Below are 18,461 nucleotides of genomic sequence, written 5' to 3'. Positions count from 1 at the left end.
CAAAGAACAGCATTTGTGAGACGCAGACCAAATGAAAAGATGCTGGAGGCAATGTGATGGTCTGGTGGAGCTTTGGTGGTGGTAAAGTGGGAGATTTGTACAGAGTAAAAGGGATCTTGAAGAAGGAAGGCTATCACTCCATTTTGCAACGCCATGCCATACCCTGTGGACAGCGCTTGATTGGAGCCAATTTCCTCCTACAACAGGACAATGACCCAAAGCACAGCTCCAAACAATGCAAGAACTATTTAGGGAAGAAGCAGTCAGCTGGTATTCTGTCTATAATGGAGTGGCCAGCACAGTCACCGGATCTCAACCCTATTGAGCTGTGGTGGGAGCAGCTTGACAGTATGGTACGTAAGAAGTGCCCATCAAGCCAAGCCAATCCAACTTGTGGGAGGTGCTTCAGGAAGCATGGGGTGAAATCTTTTCAGATTACCTCAACAAATTGACAACTAGAATGCCAAAGGTCTGCAAGGCTGTAATTGCTGCAAATGGAGGATTCTTTGACGAAAGCAAAGTCAATGACTATATTTCCTATTCAAACTCAAAATCATATGTTTTATTTCTAACCTTGTCAATGACTATATTTCCTATTCAAACTCATTTCATGTATGTTTTCATGGAAAACAAGGACATTTCTAAGTGACCCCAAACTTTTGAACAGTAGTGTGTGTGTATATATATATATAAAACACAGATTAAGATTGTACTAAATGGTTGTAAAATGTAATCACTTAACAGTACTCAAAATTAAACTTCAGCCATTAGCCACGATTTGTGCGCCAGAAACTCTTCCTGGCTTCCATCTGATCAGTTAATTTTTTCTTTAAATGACGAGGCAGACACGGTCAAGTAGAAGACGCTCCGTAAAAAGTTTTAATCTTGAAAGTGACCTAATTGGTGGTGTAAGTTCTGTGGTTTCTAATTTCAATTAAGATACACCAGGCTATAATGGTTCATTACAAAATCAATGAAAAATATTTTTCAATCAATCAATCAATCTTTATTGTATATAGCGCCTTTCATAGTTGAACACCATCACAAAGCGCTTTACAAGATGTAGCAAATACAAGAAAATCCGTAAGGTTTAATTTTAGATTTAAACCTAGAATAACCAGTTTTCAGAACGGTTATTTTTTTATGTATGGAAGACATCTATAGTGTTCTTAGTTAACTTTAAAAAATCACATTTCTTACCTTATCAACACCAGCACTAAGAATGAAATTTCCTTTCTTATTCCATTTTAAAGCAAAAATAGGACCTTTGTGCTGACCCAGGGTGCTGGCAAGATTACCTGAAATTGAAAGAGTACACATTTTAGTTTTTCTTTTATTTATTATTTCAAAATCACATGACAGAATTAGAACATTAAACTGAATGTATAATAGTTTTTTTTTGTTTAGCTTACCATCTTTAGTCCATATTCTGGCAAATCCATCATACGAGCCTGTTGCTAGTAGCGTACCTTCACTCTGCAATAAATGAAATACTTTTTAAAATACTGTTGCTGAAATGGGAACTAGCTCACTCCACAGAAGTTTTTTGTGCATTCTCTTGAAATAATATATTTTAAATATCCACATGAATCATCCCTATACATTACAAAATGTATTATGCAGATAACTGACGTTGTAAGAAGATATTGTACAACTTTGTATAAAACCATGTATAAAACGAGTTGAAAACACACATTAAATATAATGAGCAATATTTTAAAACCAGATCAATTCTTGAATTCCTTACATTTTCCAGTAGGAGGGGTTCAAGACACTTTGTGGCAGTTTGAGAGACAAGTAAAATACTTGCTTCAATAGAACAGTTATCTTGAACCATGTAGGAGCATACAGGTAAACGAGATCAAAAATTCCATCAGAAGGGCTTTCTACTCGGCATTGTGTGTGCAATAATCTCTATCTGTACAAACAAAACAACCCTTTTTATAGGTTAAAGCTTCTAACTTGCTATTCTCAAGTCAGAACTATGTAGCCTTAAAACAGAATCCCACAGCCATGCTTGTGTTAATTACTAAGATTTTGACTTCAATAGAAAACACCACATACATTCCAGTCTAATGAAGTGACATCTTTGTTACTCGGTACATCCTGTCCTCCTTCCCTTATGCAATGTCTGAGTACAAGCTGAGTCGAGCTGCTGGTGCTGTTCTCACTAAGGTTCCAGATACGTGCTGTTGAATCACCAGACCTAAGAATGAATGAATTGCACAGTATGTATTATGCCCATCAGTCTGCCTTTACATATATATATATATATATATATATATATATATATATATATATATATATATATAGACACACACACACACACACACACACACACACACACACACACACACTGCTCAAAAGTTTTAGAACACCCCCATTTTTCCAGTTTTTATTGAAATTTAAGCAGTTCAAGTCCAGTGAATAACCTGAAATGGTACAAAGGTAAGCGGTAAACTGCCAGAGGTTAAAAAAAAAAAAAAGTTTAGGTTACCAAAAACTGAAAAATAATGTACATTTCAGTTATACAAAAAGGCCTTTTTCAGGGAACAAGTAATGGGTTAACAACTTACAGCTGTTCTACAGCAATGGAAGTAAATTAAGCCTTGAAAGTTGATGCTAACAATTCCTACAGGTGTCCCAACTTTTGTTGATTACTTACAAACCCTCTGTCTGTATAAAAGCAGTGTTGGAACAGACTGTGTTACTACACCCTCTTAAGCATTATCTGGACAGTATTGTATTGCAGGAAGTAGTATATTGTTATCATAATGGCAAGAAAAAGGCAATTAACAAAGGAAGACAGACAGACCATTATAACCCTTAAAAGTGTAGGTCTTTCCTTTACAGAAATTGCAAAGAAAGCCAAGGTATCAGGGAGTACAGTTTCCTGCACCATCAAAAGGCACTTGGAAACTCTGACAGGAAGAGGTCTGGCAGACCCAAAGCCACAACAGAATCAGAAGACAAGTTTCTGAGAGTCAACAGCTTGCGTGATAGGCGGCTCACAGGACAACAGCTTCAAGCACAGCTTAACACTGGTCGAAGTAAGCAAGTCTCAGTTTCAACTGTGAAGAGAAGACTTCGAGCTGCAGGTCTGACAGGTCGAATGGCAGTAAGAAAGCCATTGCTAAGATGGCAAAATAAGAAAAAGACGCTTGCCTGGGCCATGAAGCACAGCCAGTGGACTACTGAAGACCGGAAGAATATCTTATGGACCGATGAATCAAAATTTGAAATCGTCGGTTCATGACGCAGGGTTTTTGTACGCAGTCGAGTAGGCGAAAGGATGGTTCCTCGGTGTGTGACACCAACTGTCAAACATGGAGGAGGAAGCGTGATGGTCTGGGGCTCTTTTGCTGGATCCAGAGTCAGCGACTTGCACAGTGTGAGTGGCACCCTGAACCAAAACTGCTACCACAGCATTTTGCAGCACCATGCAATACCCTCTTGTATACGCCTAGTTAGTCAGGGGTTCATCCTACAGCAAGATAATGACCCAAAACATACCTCCAGGCTATGTCAGAACTACCTTAGAAGAAAAGAACAAGACGGTAGGCTTCATATCATGGAATGACCAGCAGTCTCCAGACTTAAACCCCATCGAGCTGGTTTGGGATGAACTGGACAGAAGGGTGAAAGCAAAGCAACCTACAAGTGCAACACATTTGTGGAACTTCTACAACAGTGTTGGAAAGAACTTTCTGAACAATATTTGATTTCCATTGTAGAAAGAATGCCACGAGTGTGTTCGGCTGTTATATCTGCAAAAGGTGGCTACTTTGAGTCAAAAAATTTGGATAAAATTTAGTTAAACAAAACGATTCCATGATTTCTTTATTTATCTCCAAGTGTGTGTGTGTGTATGTGTGTGTCTATATATATATATATATATATATATATATAAATTTCTAAATCTGGGTGCTGTTTTATCAAATCTAAAGTATGCCCATTAGATTTAACAGTTGTAGCAGTACTGCAGAATGACCTGATGGTGGCACTGTTGTACCAGAAAAAGTAGTAGATGAGTTAATTCCACTCACACATACTCGAGCACAATGGATTTAAGCAAAGCTAAACAGGCATTCATAAACAACGGTCTTGTCTTACCCAGATGCAAGGAGGTCACTGACTGGATTCCAAGCACAGATGAAAACTTCGGACTCGTGGCCACGCAATACCATAGCTTTATTCTGAGGAATATCTACATCTCCATCTACCTCCATCATGTCTGCATGGTTATCTGAAACACAGAATACACTTTTAAGTAACACTAAGTCAAATATCATAAAATCAAAATCTACTTTTTACTCTAAGGAAATAAACACGCTTTCATTAAATAACCTTTTTGATTGCACTGTGTAACTATTCTTTCTGTACATTGTAACATGCTGTATGCCTCATTTTACGTGGTCATGGCAACGTGGTGGCCCTGTGATAACAGAGTATGTATGCCCTACAATGTTACAGGAGCACATGCTAAGTCATGCTCTTACTCTGCTCTATTAACATGTTTAAAATGCATTTGATAGCAATCAACACACATACTTGCTAAGGCATGTGCTCCATTTTCCTCCCCATTCGCAGTATTTTCCCCATTCTTTGCAGCTCCTTGCTGATTGGCTGTGGCGACAGCGGCTGCAGCTGCTGCTGCTGCTTGCTGCTGTGCAAGTTTGTCCCTGTAAGCTTGCTGTCTGGTTTGTACCACATCAGGCATCACAGCATCTATTAGAGAAAGCGACTCTATCGGCCTGCCATCAAAAAGGGTACCATCCTGGAAAAAATGAAAAAGTTCCAATTATCAATGATTCGTACTTCTTATGCCAAGAACAAACACAAAACAATAATCTATTTACAATATTCCTAAATATTTGGGGGGTTAAAAAAAAAAAAAAAAAAAAAAAACAACAGACTACAGAACAAAGAAACTGAGAATATCGGCCTAAAACGCCTAAAAATATATTTTTTAATGGGCTTTTTCAATAAAAAATAAACCAAAATCAGATTATAGTCAGACAAAAGACAAAAGTAAAAACAAATATACATTTAAGAAGTGTCCCTTTTTTACCTCATTGATGCTGACTTCTGCTTCTACATACTGCAAGCCTTTCTGTATGATAGAAATGAGAGCAGCAGGGGGCACTAGGGCACCATTTATATTGGACTGACTGATGTGGCTCTCAATACCAAAAGTGAATGCTGAATGGGAGAACCCTGGCAGAAACATTATAAAAAACCCAGCATTAAATATTGGCTTTTACATAGTAGTGTGTGTGTGTGTATATATTTTATATATATATATATATATATATATATATATATAGAGAGAGAGAGAGAGAGAGAGAGAGAGAGAGAGAGAGTTTTAAATAATCCCCTTATGACATTAAAATAGTTAAAACATTACACCTGCTACAGCTATTTACTTGACAAAAAAAATAGTACAGAATTGTACACTCACAGCCAATAAACTGTGCCAGCTAATTTAAATGTGTTCTAGGTAACACTGATGGATTACTACAGAGGTTCCCAAACTGTAGCAATGTCATTTCAGAAAGAAAAAAGTAAATTTATCTTCTATTCATATAGTAACCATCAGATGTGACGTTTACTGATCATACATTGGCACCAGTTTTTTGGGTTTTTTTTCCCCCAATAAAAAACAGAACTAGCAAAATGTAAAAGTAATAAAGCTAATGAGGAAGGAGGTAAATGGATCTCATAGCAAATATATTTACAACAGTTAATCCAGTTCACAATAAAACAGTGTGTAAACATACCTGACTCCTGTAGATATCTGTACACCAAGAAGTTGACCTCATCACTGCTTATACTCATCTTTACTCCTGCTTAAACCATGAGGTCACCACAGAGGACACAAGCCTGCAGATAAAAGGAAAGCACATTGCCACGTTTATATTTCAGCAAGATACCAACACATTCTGCTGTGTTTTCTACCTCTTATTAATACAACAGTATGTATACACACTTACTCCGAGTGTGGTTTTAAAAACTGATTTTACCTCTAGCACAACCACACAGATGACATCTGTATTACAAGAAATCAACTCTGTATACTTAAAATATTTTAGGGGAAAAAAAAAAAAAATTAAATTTTTAAAACAATCAGTGGCTTGAATGATTTACCGTGAATAAAAGGATAGTGGAATAAAAACACTACCCACTGATATTTAAGTTTCTATAAAACAAGTTACTGACAGGTGTAAGTTTCAAACAGACATATTTTAAAACAAAATGGCTTGACCGCCTTTCCTTAAAATACAAAGCTACAACTGGAGTACCACCATCTAGTGGTGAGGAGGAGTTTTTTTTTTGTTTGTTTGTTTTTTCTGGGGTCTGGGTGATGATTTCGGGGGGCAGTAGCACATTAGGGCTGTCAGTTGTAATCGTTTGCGTAAATATCGATGATTGTAGCATCCACATACAATTTCGCTCAATTTTTTAACCCAATTAATACACTGCCAGGAATACAAGCCTGTCATCCCTGATCTGGATCCATGGCAGCACACTTTTTTTTTTTTTACACCGAATATACAGAGTTGCGAACTTGCATTGCATTTTCAAAACTGATTCGTTGGTAGGATGGGCCCAGCAAATCAGATGCTGGTTAACATGAGCAGGGAAACAAGAGCACGCCCACTGCTTGTCTGGCAGAAATACTGTAAATAGCAAGGCAGGGCGTTCGGTGCAGTTTCGTTGATAAACTTAAATGATGTTATTAACTATGCACGTTCAAAAATGTAATTATTGAATCGATTAATGTATAATACGAGGAATGGAATCGATCGAAACAGCCCTAATCGTAACAGCCCTACAGCACAAAGTTGTTTTTTTTTTGTCAATTTAACTCTCCCAAATGACTCTGACAAATCAATGTTCCCCAGACCAAGGGTCAATTAGTCTACATTAACACTGCGGGTGGTGGTTACTTCAAATGTAACATTGTTAACTCTTATAATGTGTTAACTGTCTAAGAAACTATAAAATCTTAACAGTTTTTAATCTATGTATCTTTGGTATCAATCATGTAAACCCCCCCCCCCCCTTTACAAAATCAGACATGCTGACTTTAGAGCTTACAGATCAGTTTTATTATGCAAGAAGCCCAAAAAGACCCTATAACTTAGCAGAAAATTCCAGGACAAATCTATAAGCTCAAGGTGCAGTTATGCAATATACAACCAGATGAGGGCACTGCAATATAAAACAGAGATGCAGGTTAATGATTTAGAATTCAAACTGCCGCTTCTACAACAGTTATTAAATGCAATGCTTAGCTATCCAAAAATCTGTTCTTTATTCCAAAGTGCATTTACAAAAGTACCATATGCTTTATAGACAGAGAGAGAGATGATAGATTCAAGTTAATGTTAAAACTATTTTAAAAAATCCCACTTTTACAATTTGAACTGATCTTTGTTCCTGAAAAAAACAACTGTTTAAAGCATAATGGTAATCACTCAAGTCAAACATATGTCTATATTTACTCTGCTTTGATCATTTTATAAATCAAAAGGTATCATTACTAAGCTGCCATCAATCTACCCACCAATTACACCTCTACCATTACAATGATCCAAGAGTCTTGCTAGATGAACCAGACCATCTATACGGTTTTCTTTACACAGAAAAAAAAAAAAAAAAAATCCCTGCAATACATGAACACGTTATAAGTATTAGGGATAGTATTGAAACGCAACTAAATAAATACCTTGTCAGCTTCATGCCTAATAACTTACCTTGGAAGAATTTAAAACATTCTGGGACTGAAAGCAATAATGTATTGCTACACCTGCTGCATCTTTCAAAAAGATACAGTTGCATAACATTATATGCTAATACTTGACTAAGCTTTTTAATGACGGTGTCATGCATGGAGACAATTTTGTTGTTTAATTGAAGTCTCAAGGAAAGATCAAGTAGAGCACATAGTCTGAATCAGGTATTGATGTGAGAGCATGGATACAAGAGCTCCCAGCTGCTGGCTAGAGTAGCACTAAAATAACTGAAACACAAAAGCCAAAGAATATACATACTGTTGCCTGTCAAATTACAGCTAACATTAAAGCAGTTTAAACTGAGATTTTGAAACGCTTTAACACAATGCTCTATCATTTCAAAAAGTCCCTGTAAAACAACTATGAATGGACTATAGTATTTTCTTAAAAATGATGCTGCTAAAAACTCCAATATCATCCTCCTAAATTACTGTACAACAAAAGGGGTACCTCGGTCCAAAAATTCCTGTTAATCCCCAATGATTTAGATTAAAGCCTACCCTCAGTTGACCCGTCTGTTTCCAACAGTGCCAACTTGACCACACAGCGCACTACAAAGCAAAGCATGAATGGAATGTTCTGGAGCAGTGGTTCTCAAACACTTTTGTTCAGACCACCTGAGTTTTTATTTTTATTTTATTTTTTTTTAATCTCGGCAGACCACGCAATAAACAGTACAGCTGACTGAAAAACATGCAAATAAACTAAAAAAATCACTATAAACAATAACCATAGACTTGCCTTTCTTTGTTTTAATGCCATGGGTGGGCCTGTTTCTGTGAGAAAAGTTATTTTAAAACTGGAGTTTTAAAGAATGGTTCTTGTTTACTTTTCATTAACACGAATTTACAGAGAGGGGAAAAAAAACTGACTGTTAATTTTAAATTGATAATTACAGCAGAAGCAAAAACTCCATTGAAAATAAACAAATAAAAACATTTTATTGATTGGCTGAAACATAATGAAATGGTAATCAAGTTCGGTCTCAATCGCTCCATAACAGTGCTAAAATAAAACGAGCTACGACAGCCTGTTAGTGACCAAGCATTTAAAAATGCCAATAATATATGCTGTTTGGTACAGGTTCAGTGCCTGCAGCTCAGGGGGTTACACATCCCCAACACCCCCTCTGCAATTCTATTTTGTTTTATTTTTATAACAAAACACTATTTGGATTTTTACACAAACCGAAGCTAGCAAATTAAGAAAGACACAAGTAGCCGAATTAACCCTTTGCAGTCCTATGTCGGACCAGCTCTGACATTACAATTTCCCCTTTAAATCCAATCAAAAAGAAGTCAAGCACAGGTCTCTAGTCGTTTTTTCTCTGGAAAAAGCTGAGAAAACCTTTCAATGGCTGAGTGAGACTGATAGAAGCTGAGAGAAGCTGAAAAAAAAAATAATAATAAGGGGGGCAGATCTGAGCAATACACACGCCCCTCCACCACAGAGATAACACGGACACAAACAAAGACGACAGCTGCTTCCGTATCCAGTGCACAAAGAATATCACAGACACTTGCAGAGCTTTTTGAGATGTTATAGTAATATAATAATGCGCGACTTGGATCGCATTACTGAGGAGTTTGGTGATAAAACGAGTGATCAGGAGAGGATTTATCAGTATGCACGTCTATAAAGAGGTATGTGAAAAATACAGCAAACAAGGAGTGGGGCTTGGCTGGAGATGCAGTACTGAATGTCCCTTTGCGATTCAGTGCCTTTTAAAACTGTTTTAATCTGAAAAAACTAAGGGTTAAAAGGGGAACTGCACAGAACAAAAAGTATAATTAGAAACAGTTAAGGCCATCACACAATAGACCAACCTGATAAGACATGACACAATTTTGTCGTGTTAGTGACGTGTCGGTTTTGTGTGAGGCTGAAACTGACATGACACGATACCGATGGATTTAGCTTGTTGGCGGGTTGACCACCGACGAGACGACACAACAAAATCAGTCAGTGTCTTATCGGGAGGGTCTAGTGTGCGGTGGCCTTTAAGCAAGAAATGCTGCTTACTACACCCCACTTTCGTTACCTTAGATAAAAGGAAGCTGTTGCTCAAGTAGCCTACAGTAGGTTTTACCAAACAACTAAATGAGTGTTTATAAAGCTTTCAGAAAATGTAATACAGCTCAGTTGCTCTGTATCAAGTAACAATATGAATTCAACAGAATTTTACATTAGCAATCAAAAGGTTAACGTAACTTGTTAGTATAGTTACTAATATAAATCATAACCAATATTTGTCTTGTCTCAGATAAAAAAAAAAAAAAAAAAAAAAACATTCAAAACCAACATATATAAACTTGCATTGTTGTTTACTTTAGGACAAATAGCTTTCTCTAAATGCATATTGTACCAAACGGGGGAATCAAAAAGGGGCCCTGTTAATCTTAATCTTATCAAAAGACTACAAGATGAAAGAGTGTTGATTAAAAGGTAAAGTTCCCAGGCCCCAAAAGTCTCTCCCTGTAGATTTAATTAAATCTCAAGCACCGGATTAATGGTCTTTTTTCATAAACATCCTTGTTAGCTTTGAGGGAGACCCATACAGTATATCAGTTTAATGAAATACTATATAACAGTTCCGATGGCTTTTTCTGAGAGCTAGCAAATATGCACAAGACAACTCAATTTTCTCAATGACAGTGTAATTACTGAAATACCGTGATATTCCCAAAACAAAATCAGCAAAATTAGAATAAAGGTAAATGTTTTTGTTCATTTTGTTAGTGCTTGTTTACACTCGGACAAAACTGATGATTAAATCACAACTGAAACACTATCGACTTTCGGATAGCCATCAGGTTGGGGGCTTTAAATTTAACAGGTTTCAATGCATCAGTCTGTACTAAAGAGAATCAGCAGACCAGAGAAAACCAATAGACTTGATGTCATCACAGATTAACTGTTACAAATTCTAGTGTTCAAGAGCCCAGATCAGATTAGCACTTGTGACAAACAGGATTTCAACTGGACAGGGTTTAACATCCTGACTGCCAAACTGACAGAATAATCCATACAAGTTTAACATTACTCCTGTAATTTTGCTTTTGAGCAAAATTAAACGAAATGTCCATGATTTCCTGAAGGCAGGTATCCTGTAAGCAAAACACCATCTGAAAAAAAAATGCACTGGATATTGTTGAATGAATCAAGAGTCTAAGTATCTTTGTAATTTGTACATCTTAACAAAATAACAATAGTATTCAAACACTAGCAACAGAATACAAACATTCTTGTAAGTCAGTGACATACATCCCCTGCCACGGCTGCAAAACCAAATCTGAGTTACCGGTATAATGAAGTAGCACCTTGATCTTCACCCACCATATGCTTGTAGAAGTGTAACGTACAGAGCCTACATACCGTATTACTTCAAACTGGCGCTGCAGCGTTTATTTGAAATTGATTAAAATCACTGTGGCGCTTAAAAGAGGACTGCTGTTCTGTACTTAGTTTATCTTGGATTTTCTTTCGGAACCATACTACCATAAAATAAAATGTGCTTACTGTGTGTGTGTGTGCATTAGTTTGTAATTTATGTGCTAGATTGAGGCTCCCGTCTCTTCGGGGGCATTACATGTACATATACGTTGCGTGTTTATTTATTTACTGTGTGTGTTTTTGGTTTTTTTTAGTAGGGGGAGAAAAGAAATACCTTAATGTTTCTTTACTGATAGCAGCGTTTATTTGAGGGCGGCCTCTACTATAAAGCCGATATATGACTGCGGCGTCAATACAAGGGCGTCTTTAATACGAGGGCGTCTAATTAGAGGGTGGCGGCAAATTGAAGTAAAACTGTATTTCCCCAGATTGTGATACTCTCAATATCTTCTCCCAAAAAATGTTTCATCACAATTGGGTAAGCACTTCTCTAGATGTAAAAAATAAAAGACATACCGACAAAACTTGACAAGAGACAGAATGATACAAAAAATAATTGCTAACAATATCAAATCTACATTTAATAGCGCCTTTTCAATCTCAAGATTAATACTTTTCCTAGACATAAAATCAAAGTTTTTTCCAGGCTTACCACAGTATTAACTTTGAGGTACTTAAAAGGCAGAGGCAGCATTTGTGTGTTACAGGTGCATTTGCATCCATTTTAGTTCCAGTCTGGAGCCCTGCAAATTGGAGCCTTACACAGTTTACACAGAGTGTGACACACATACTCCATACTGGATTTTAAATCGGCCAGAGCAGGTCCAGTTTTGCTGTCGCCCTGATGAGATTATCAACATTCATAACCCGCCTCCGCTCAGCTTCAGTTTCGCTCAGGTGCCGGCAGACCTGACAACAACACCCTGAACACAGTGAATGGTAGGTGAGGCTGCTAGAGTACATGATAAATATTATTCTCTAATTATCAGTGTAGACACAAATCAATGCATGCTTATGTTTATGTTAGCAGACAAAATGTTACTTTTTAAAAAAAAAAAAAAAAAAAAAAAAGCATATAGATAATTGTCTCGTCATGAAATGTCACTAGGGCAGGTCGGTCATAAAATCACGTCAGATGAAGTTCCCATTGCTCTGAAGTAGTGTATAATTTAGGAGGTCACACACTGAATTCACTACCTGTGCAACACTAGACCTGAAGAGAAGCTTGAATAGCAACAGTGCATTTCACTTTCTTTGACGTAGAGTAGTTAGCTGATGTTGTCAGCTCAGCTCTTTACAGATGTAATGTTTCAGGCTATGAGTCACTTCCTAATTATCTAGGACAACTGAATGATTTTCCTAAGATCCGAGTCGTCTTTGTCATACTAGCACCTGCTAAATCTTTAACCCATAATATCCCTCATTTTTTAAATCAAGAAAAAAAAGCCCATTTTCCCCTAAGATTTCCAACAGAACATGCCAGAAGTGAGAGGTTTATATTAATGGACTGAATGGATTCTCCAACAGTGGTTGGCTAAATTTCCTGCAGTTTGTGTAGAGAAGGTTATCATGACCTTTACTCTTACAAAAAGTGGAAAGCAAACTTATAAATTATACATGAGCAGCATTTTAAAAAAATATAAGCCTGCTGTGTGTATTGCATAAAACTACCACCTAACCAAAACTAAGGGAAAATAACAGTTGCAGAAATAAAGTTAGTGAAATTATGTATTGATGTAATGTGTCGTTGTGTGAGGTTAAGACAAAAAGGGATGGTTTCATTAGTGTTGCTTTAATTATTGTTACAGCCACTTACTTTTACCAATGCATCTTGTTCATTCCTTCATGAATCAGTCCTGCACCTCAATTGTAAATGTAAGTTAATTGAAGTTATTTCAACACTACTCCAATGAAATTCTAATGATTACCGATTATCGAGTTAAAATGCTTAAAAAAAAAAAAATAATAATAATTAAAAACTTCCCTCACAGTAACAGTTTAAAGGAACAATAAGTCTCCTTTTTATACAGCATGATATAAAAAAACTAATTCAAACAAATCCCAATGTTTTAAGACACATCTGATAAATACATTGGCATTAAAATATAGCACTCTCCAATTTTCATATTCCTGCCATCACTAGCCTTTACCTTGTTTTCTGTAAAATCTGACAAATTTCCAGTGTAAACATAATGGTAAATTGAGAAGAAGAAAAAAAAAACAACCCCACTGTCCAAAGATTTTTAAACTGTTGGTTTACAAATTACGTGGCCCATCTTCTGCTAGTGAAAGCAGCAGTCCCTTCCAGTGTGCCGTGGCTGCAGAGATACATTTCACTTTTTGATGTCATATTTTAATCAAAACTTTACATGACTTTGCATAGCCACTTAGATTTGCATTATTTTCAGTCAGGGCTTGAATGTCAGCGCAGGATTGTGGGAATCATGCATTTTCCAAGTTGATCCTGCACATTTGCAACTTTCAGTGCGGGAAAATCCCGCAGAGATATTTTAAGACAACAAGCTACTGTATTTTTCACCCAATTTAAAATGCCTTTAAGGAAGTGGGTGTCAGTGACGAAAGCACCGAGCCACATTCCGAGTAGTTCTGGTTAAAATAAATAACTAAAAGTAGTGCTGGATATTTTAAGTGCCGTGAGACTTCATTTTCTCGTACGTGATCCTCGGCCGCTATCTTTAAGGATTATAGAAACACTGCAGTAAGTACACATTTTTGAAAAAAAAAAGACAATATTAACTCTGTGTTGTTTTGCAAGCGGCGACTTTCGCTTTAACTCTTAAAACTCAATGATGTAATGTGTAGGTGTGCAAAGTTGGTAGAGACCTATCCCAACAGACTCACAGCTGTAATTGCTGCCAAAGGTGCTTCCACCAAGTATTAACTCAGGGGGGTGGAGACTTATCCAATTATGATCTTTCAGTTTTGTATTTTTAATATATAACTTTTTTCCCCTTAACAGTGTGGAGTATGGTGTGTAGATAAGTGAAAAAAAATCCTAATTTAAATGCATTAAACACTGAGGCACGGACACAACAAAATGTGAAAGAAGTTCAAGGGTGTAGACTTTCTATTGGCATTGTACCTGGTACAGTATCGGGGCTTTCCAAAGACGTACTCGGTGTGTGTATGCGGCACGCCTTGCCAGAACTACGACTGCAGGAAGTTAAGCCTCCCATCATGTGACAGAGTTCACAGCTTAGGTTTCGTTTTGAGTGTAGCTCTGTCATTGCAGCAGCTACATGAAAGGGGCAGTATCGTTGGAAAGCTTAGAAGCTCAGCTTCCCCCCATGTTCACTTCATACTGAGGTTCAGTTTTTTTATTTATTTACTTTTTTCATCATCTATGATTACTACATATATATACACATATATACACACACACACATGTTCAAGAAAATTTAAAATTGTCTCTAAATCTTGGATTCCTCAAAATAGCCACCCTTTGCCTTAACAGCCTCACAAACACAAGGCATTCGGTTAACAGGTTTCAGCAGGAAATCACCCGACATGTCTTCCCAGCTCTTCTGCAGCAACTCCCACAGATGTAGGGCACTTGTGGGTAACTTCGCTTTGACTCTTCTGTCCAGTTCGTCCCATACAAGTTCTATGGGATTGAGGTCTGGAGACCGGGCAGGCCAGGTCATTACATTGAGTTGTCCTTCACTTTCCTTCTTTGCTAGATAGTTCTTGCACAACTTTGAGGTGTGTTTCGGGTCATTATCTTGCTGAAGAATGGAGGATTGCCCAACTAGCCGAAATCCTGATGGAATGGCATGCCTCTGAAGTATGCTATGATAACGATGCTGGTTGAGCTTGCCATGGACTTGGTAAAGATCACCAACTCTGTCACCAGCAAAACTACCACAGACCATGACACTGCCTCCTCCATGCTTGACAGTGGGAACCACACACGCAGAACTCATGCACTCACCTTATCTGCGTGTTACAAATACTCGGCGGTTGAGCCAAAATTTGAAATATTTGACTCATCGGTCCGTAAGACCAACTTCCACTCCTCAAACGTCCAGTTTCTGCGTTTTTTTGGCCCAGGCAAGTCTCTTCCTTTTATTCTGCACTCATAACAATGGTTTCTTTGCAGCAATTCTTCCAGTTAGGCCAACTTCACGCAATCTCCTCTGAACAGTTGATGTTGAAACATCTGTACTTCTAGTAGCAGTTAGCTGAGCTTGTATTTCAGGGGCAGTTAATCGCCGGTTTCGCAGACTTGTGACTCGAATGAACTTGTTCTCTGATTCTGAGGTCACCCTTGGCCTGCCTGACCTTGTTCGGTCCTCATGAGTGCCAGTTTCTTCAAATCGTTTGATGGTCTTGGCCACAGCAGTTACAGACACTTGCAAAGTTCTTGCAATTTGTCTTAAAGATTGACCTTCATTTCTTAAGGTAATTACAGACTTTTTTCTTTGCTTAACTGAGTGTATTTTGCCATTTTCTGCTCCTTTATATTCAGGAATGACAAAATTGTGCCTATACTACCTATATTTATAGTAATCATGGCCCCTCACCTGTTAACAATAATTGGTGACAAAAGGTTAATTAGGTAACATGCAAGTTAACTCTGAGAACATCTAACAAAGACACTTTTACACTTAGGCCAGTGTTCTCACATCGTGTTATACACATTTCAGACTTTTAACTGACTTGGGCTTCAGACTGAAATCCCCTTGCTTTGGGTGACCATTTCATTGAAATTGACAAGATTTACATTTTCGACAAGTTAGACAAGTTTATACTGTTAAAAGCATAGATAATCATGAAAAACCTGGTTTCAAGCAGGTGTACTCAAACTTTTGACTGGTACGAGAGCGAGAGAGAGAGAGAGAGAGAGATGACCAAACATGATTATTTTGGTTTTGTTTTTTTTGTTTTTTTTAACATATTCTCATCTCTTTCATTTGACATGTTACATGCATGCAGTACAAACTATCTAGTAGTCAAACATACATAAATAAAAACAGTTAAACAAGCAGAAATTGGGCAGAGTGTAAAGAGTTAAAAAAAAGAAATGGCATGCTGGTTAAGAAGAAAAACACCTTTTTCTTCTGCTGCATACAAAAGTTTCATGTCAGGCAATGGCAAAACCAATGGAGTGTGCTGTCTCACAGGGATGAACAACGGTCTCCTGAAAGCAGCTTATTTTAAAGCAACACCAGTGTGAATGATGATGCTGTAATATATATCTTCCTGCCCACACAGCAACCAAGAAATGTAGAATATCTCTTTCATACATGTATAGGCCTAATCAACCTACATGCCACGTCACAACCAAAAATGCATCGCATACTGGAGCGCTCAGAGAAGCGTTTCACCCACTTGGATTCGCCTACACTTATATAGTACATTACTAAGGTCCTACCTATTTTACGGCCATGAAAAGCGTGAAATGGACCGTGAAATTCATTCTTTATCGTGAAAACTGTCTATTGTATACTTTTACCCTGCACTTAAATCCAATTAAGTTATGTGTATTGGCCCAGGTTCCTGATGTGATTATAAGCTTGTTTCAATTTCAAAAAGAAAAATGAACAGAATTTATTGATTGACACTTAACAGCAGCCAATAACCACTGATGCTCCTCACTGATTGTTAGATTTGGGCATCTGTCACGAGTTTAGTATCCTAAGAGATCAACTGATATTATCAAGTGAACAAACATTTTGCGAGTGTCCAAAATAAATAAATAAATAAAAATCTACAATAATTACTGCAGCAGATCGTGTACAATAATTTTACATTCTACTGGTGGCAAACTATTTTGTACAACCTGCAATGTTTCATTGGATCACATACGTCGAGCTACGATCCAGCAGCATTTAAGACTTAGAAAGCAATCAAAACCAAAAAAGGTTGCGGATAGTACATTACTTCAAAACAAAAAAGTTAAAAAATAAATAAATAAACAAATAAATAAATTCCAAAACAGTGGCAACATAATAATGTTAAATATTATTATTTTCGCTCAAGACAGATGGCTACAGTTGGGACCGATTTAAAATAAAATATGTATAAAATACATTAACAAAGCAGGTTACTCTTGATCTCTGCATAATCATCCTATATTTGTTCTCAGATGCATATTCTCAGTAACTTTTAGAAGCAACAACACAGATTCCGTTCTTGACAGTAAATATATACAAGAGATATTTTTAATTTCATGGAATATTCAATTTCTTTAAATTATGATTTTTTTATGCAGAAGTTAATATTTGACTGAAGTATTCGCAATAGACAGATGCAGTTTGCAAAATACAGTAAGAAAGCAACAAAATAATTCATCATTAAAATAAAATAAAGGATACTCTTCCGTCATAATACATTGTGTATTGGGAATAAGAAAACCCTGCCATGGCTGCTTTGAATTATACCCAGGAAGTACAGTAAGACTCAATGATTTGTAAAGTGGCCCAACTCCCTGCTTCAGCACTGATCCTATATCGGATGTTTAAAAGCACTTCAATGAACAGGTTTAGTCAGTAAACGAATGCTACAGAACAGCAATGAATTCAAGGAAGAACAATGCAGCAACTTTCTCTATCAAAATTAAAGCTAGTCATAAACAAGTGCTGAAACAGTTAAATGTTTAAACTACCTTTGACCCAGTTTAAACAAATGTGATTTGGTTGGTTACAAAAGCATGACTTCAAAAGGTTATCTTCTGTATCGGCTGTAACCCTGAAAGCAATGCCAAATCCCAGTGTTGCAACTAGCTCCTCACCCTGAAAAGGCACCCTGGTGTTGTAATATGCAAGGTTATTAAGTTCAAGACTGACAAGTCTTTACAACAGCACAACTTTTCTATAGAAGCTAGTTTCTTATCCCAGTTACGTGCACATTTACAATACCTTCACTACTGTCTTTGAAACATGGCTATATACACAACAAGACCAAAACAATAGCATTTAAAAGAACGTGTCAAGCTACAGTATCTGTTTGATAAGTATTTACAGTTACTGAACTCCTGTGATGGTCAGTAAGCTTTCAATTCTTACATAATCCTCTGTTGTTTCATTAAGTCCATCTAGGTAAAAACAATATAAATGTTTTAGAAGTATGCTTAAACACATTCAGTCATAACTTATTACACTATAAATCAAACCCAATATGGGATGATGTACAGAAGATCTGTATCAGATTTGTTTAAATTTCGAAGCAACAAAACAGTTATTTATTTATTACTATAAATCAACTGGGGATCCTATACTTTTTCATTTTGGTGGTCACCTTTTCTAG

The 18,461-nt window shown here is 36.9% G+C and overlaps 1 protein-coding gene across 3 annotated transcripts in view; it reads right to left on the bottom strand.

Moving 5' to 3' along the window:
- LOC121326785 (F-box-like/WD repeat-containing protein TBL1XR1) overlaps positions 1-18,461 on the bottom strand; it is a 67,042-nt gene that overhangs the window by 11,524 nt on the left and 37,057 nt on the right. The window contains exons 3-9 of one of the 3 annotated variants that reach the window (XM_041270284.1): positions 5,781-5,883; positions 5,072-5,217; positions 4,552-4,777; positions 4,114-4,246; positions 2,065-2,206; positions 1,413-1,476; positions 1,201-1,298 (exon numbers count right to left, since the gene is read on the bottom strand). In XM_041270284.1, the coding sequence (XP_041126218.1) occupies positions 1,201-1,298; positions 1,413-1,476; positions 2,065-2,206; positions 4,114-4,246; positions 4,552-4,777; positions 5,072-5,217; positions 5,781-5,838 (867 nt within the window). In that variant the 5' untranslated portion in view covers positions 5,839-5,883. Of the gene's footprint in view, positions 1-1,200; positions 1,299-1,412; positions 1,477-2,064; positions 2,207-4,113; positions 4,247-4,551; positions 4,778-5,071; positions 5,258-5,780; positions 5,884-18,461 lie in introns of all 3 variants that reach the window. The other 2 variants (XM_041270283.1, XM_041270286.1) reach the window with 2 other exon arrangements.

This window comes from Polyodon spathula, chromosome 14 (assembly GCF_017654505.1).
Source record: "Polyodon spathula isolate WHYD16114869_AA chromosome 14, ASM1765450v1, whole genome shotgun sequence".
NCBI classification, from domain to species: domain Eukaryota; kingdom Metazoa; phylum Chordata; class Actinopteri; order Acipenseriformes; family Polyodontidae; genus Polyodon; species Polyodon spathula.
This window is presented reverse-complemented; position numbering and strand designations above follow the sequence as displayed.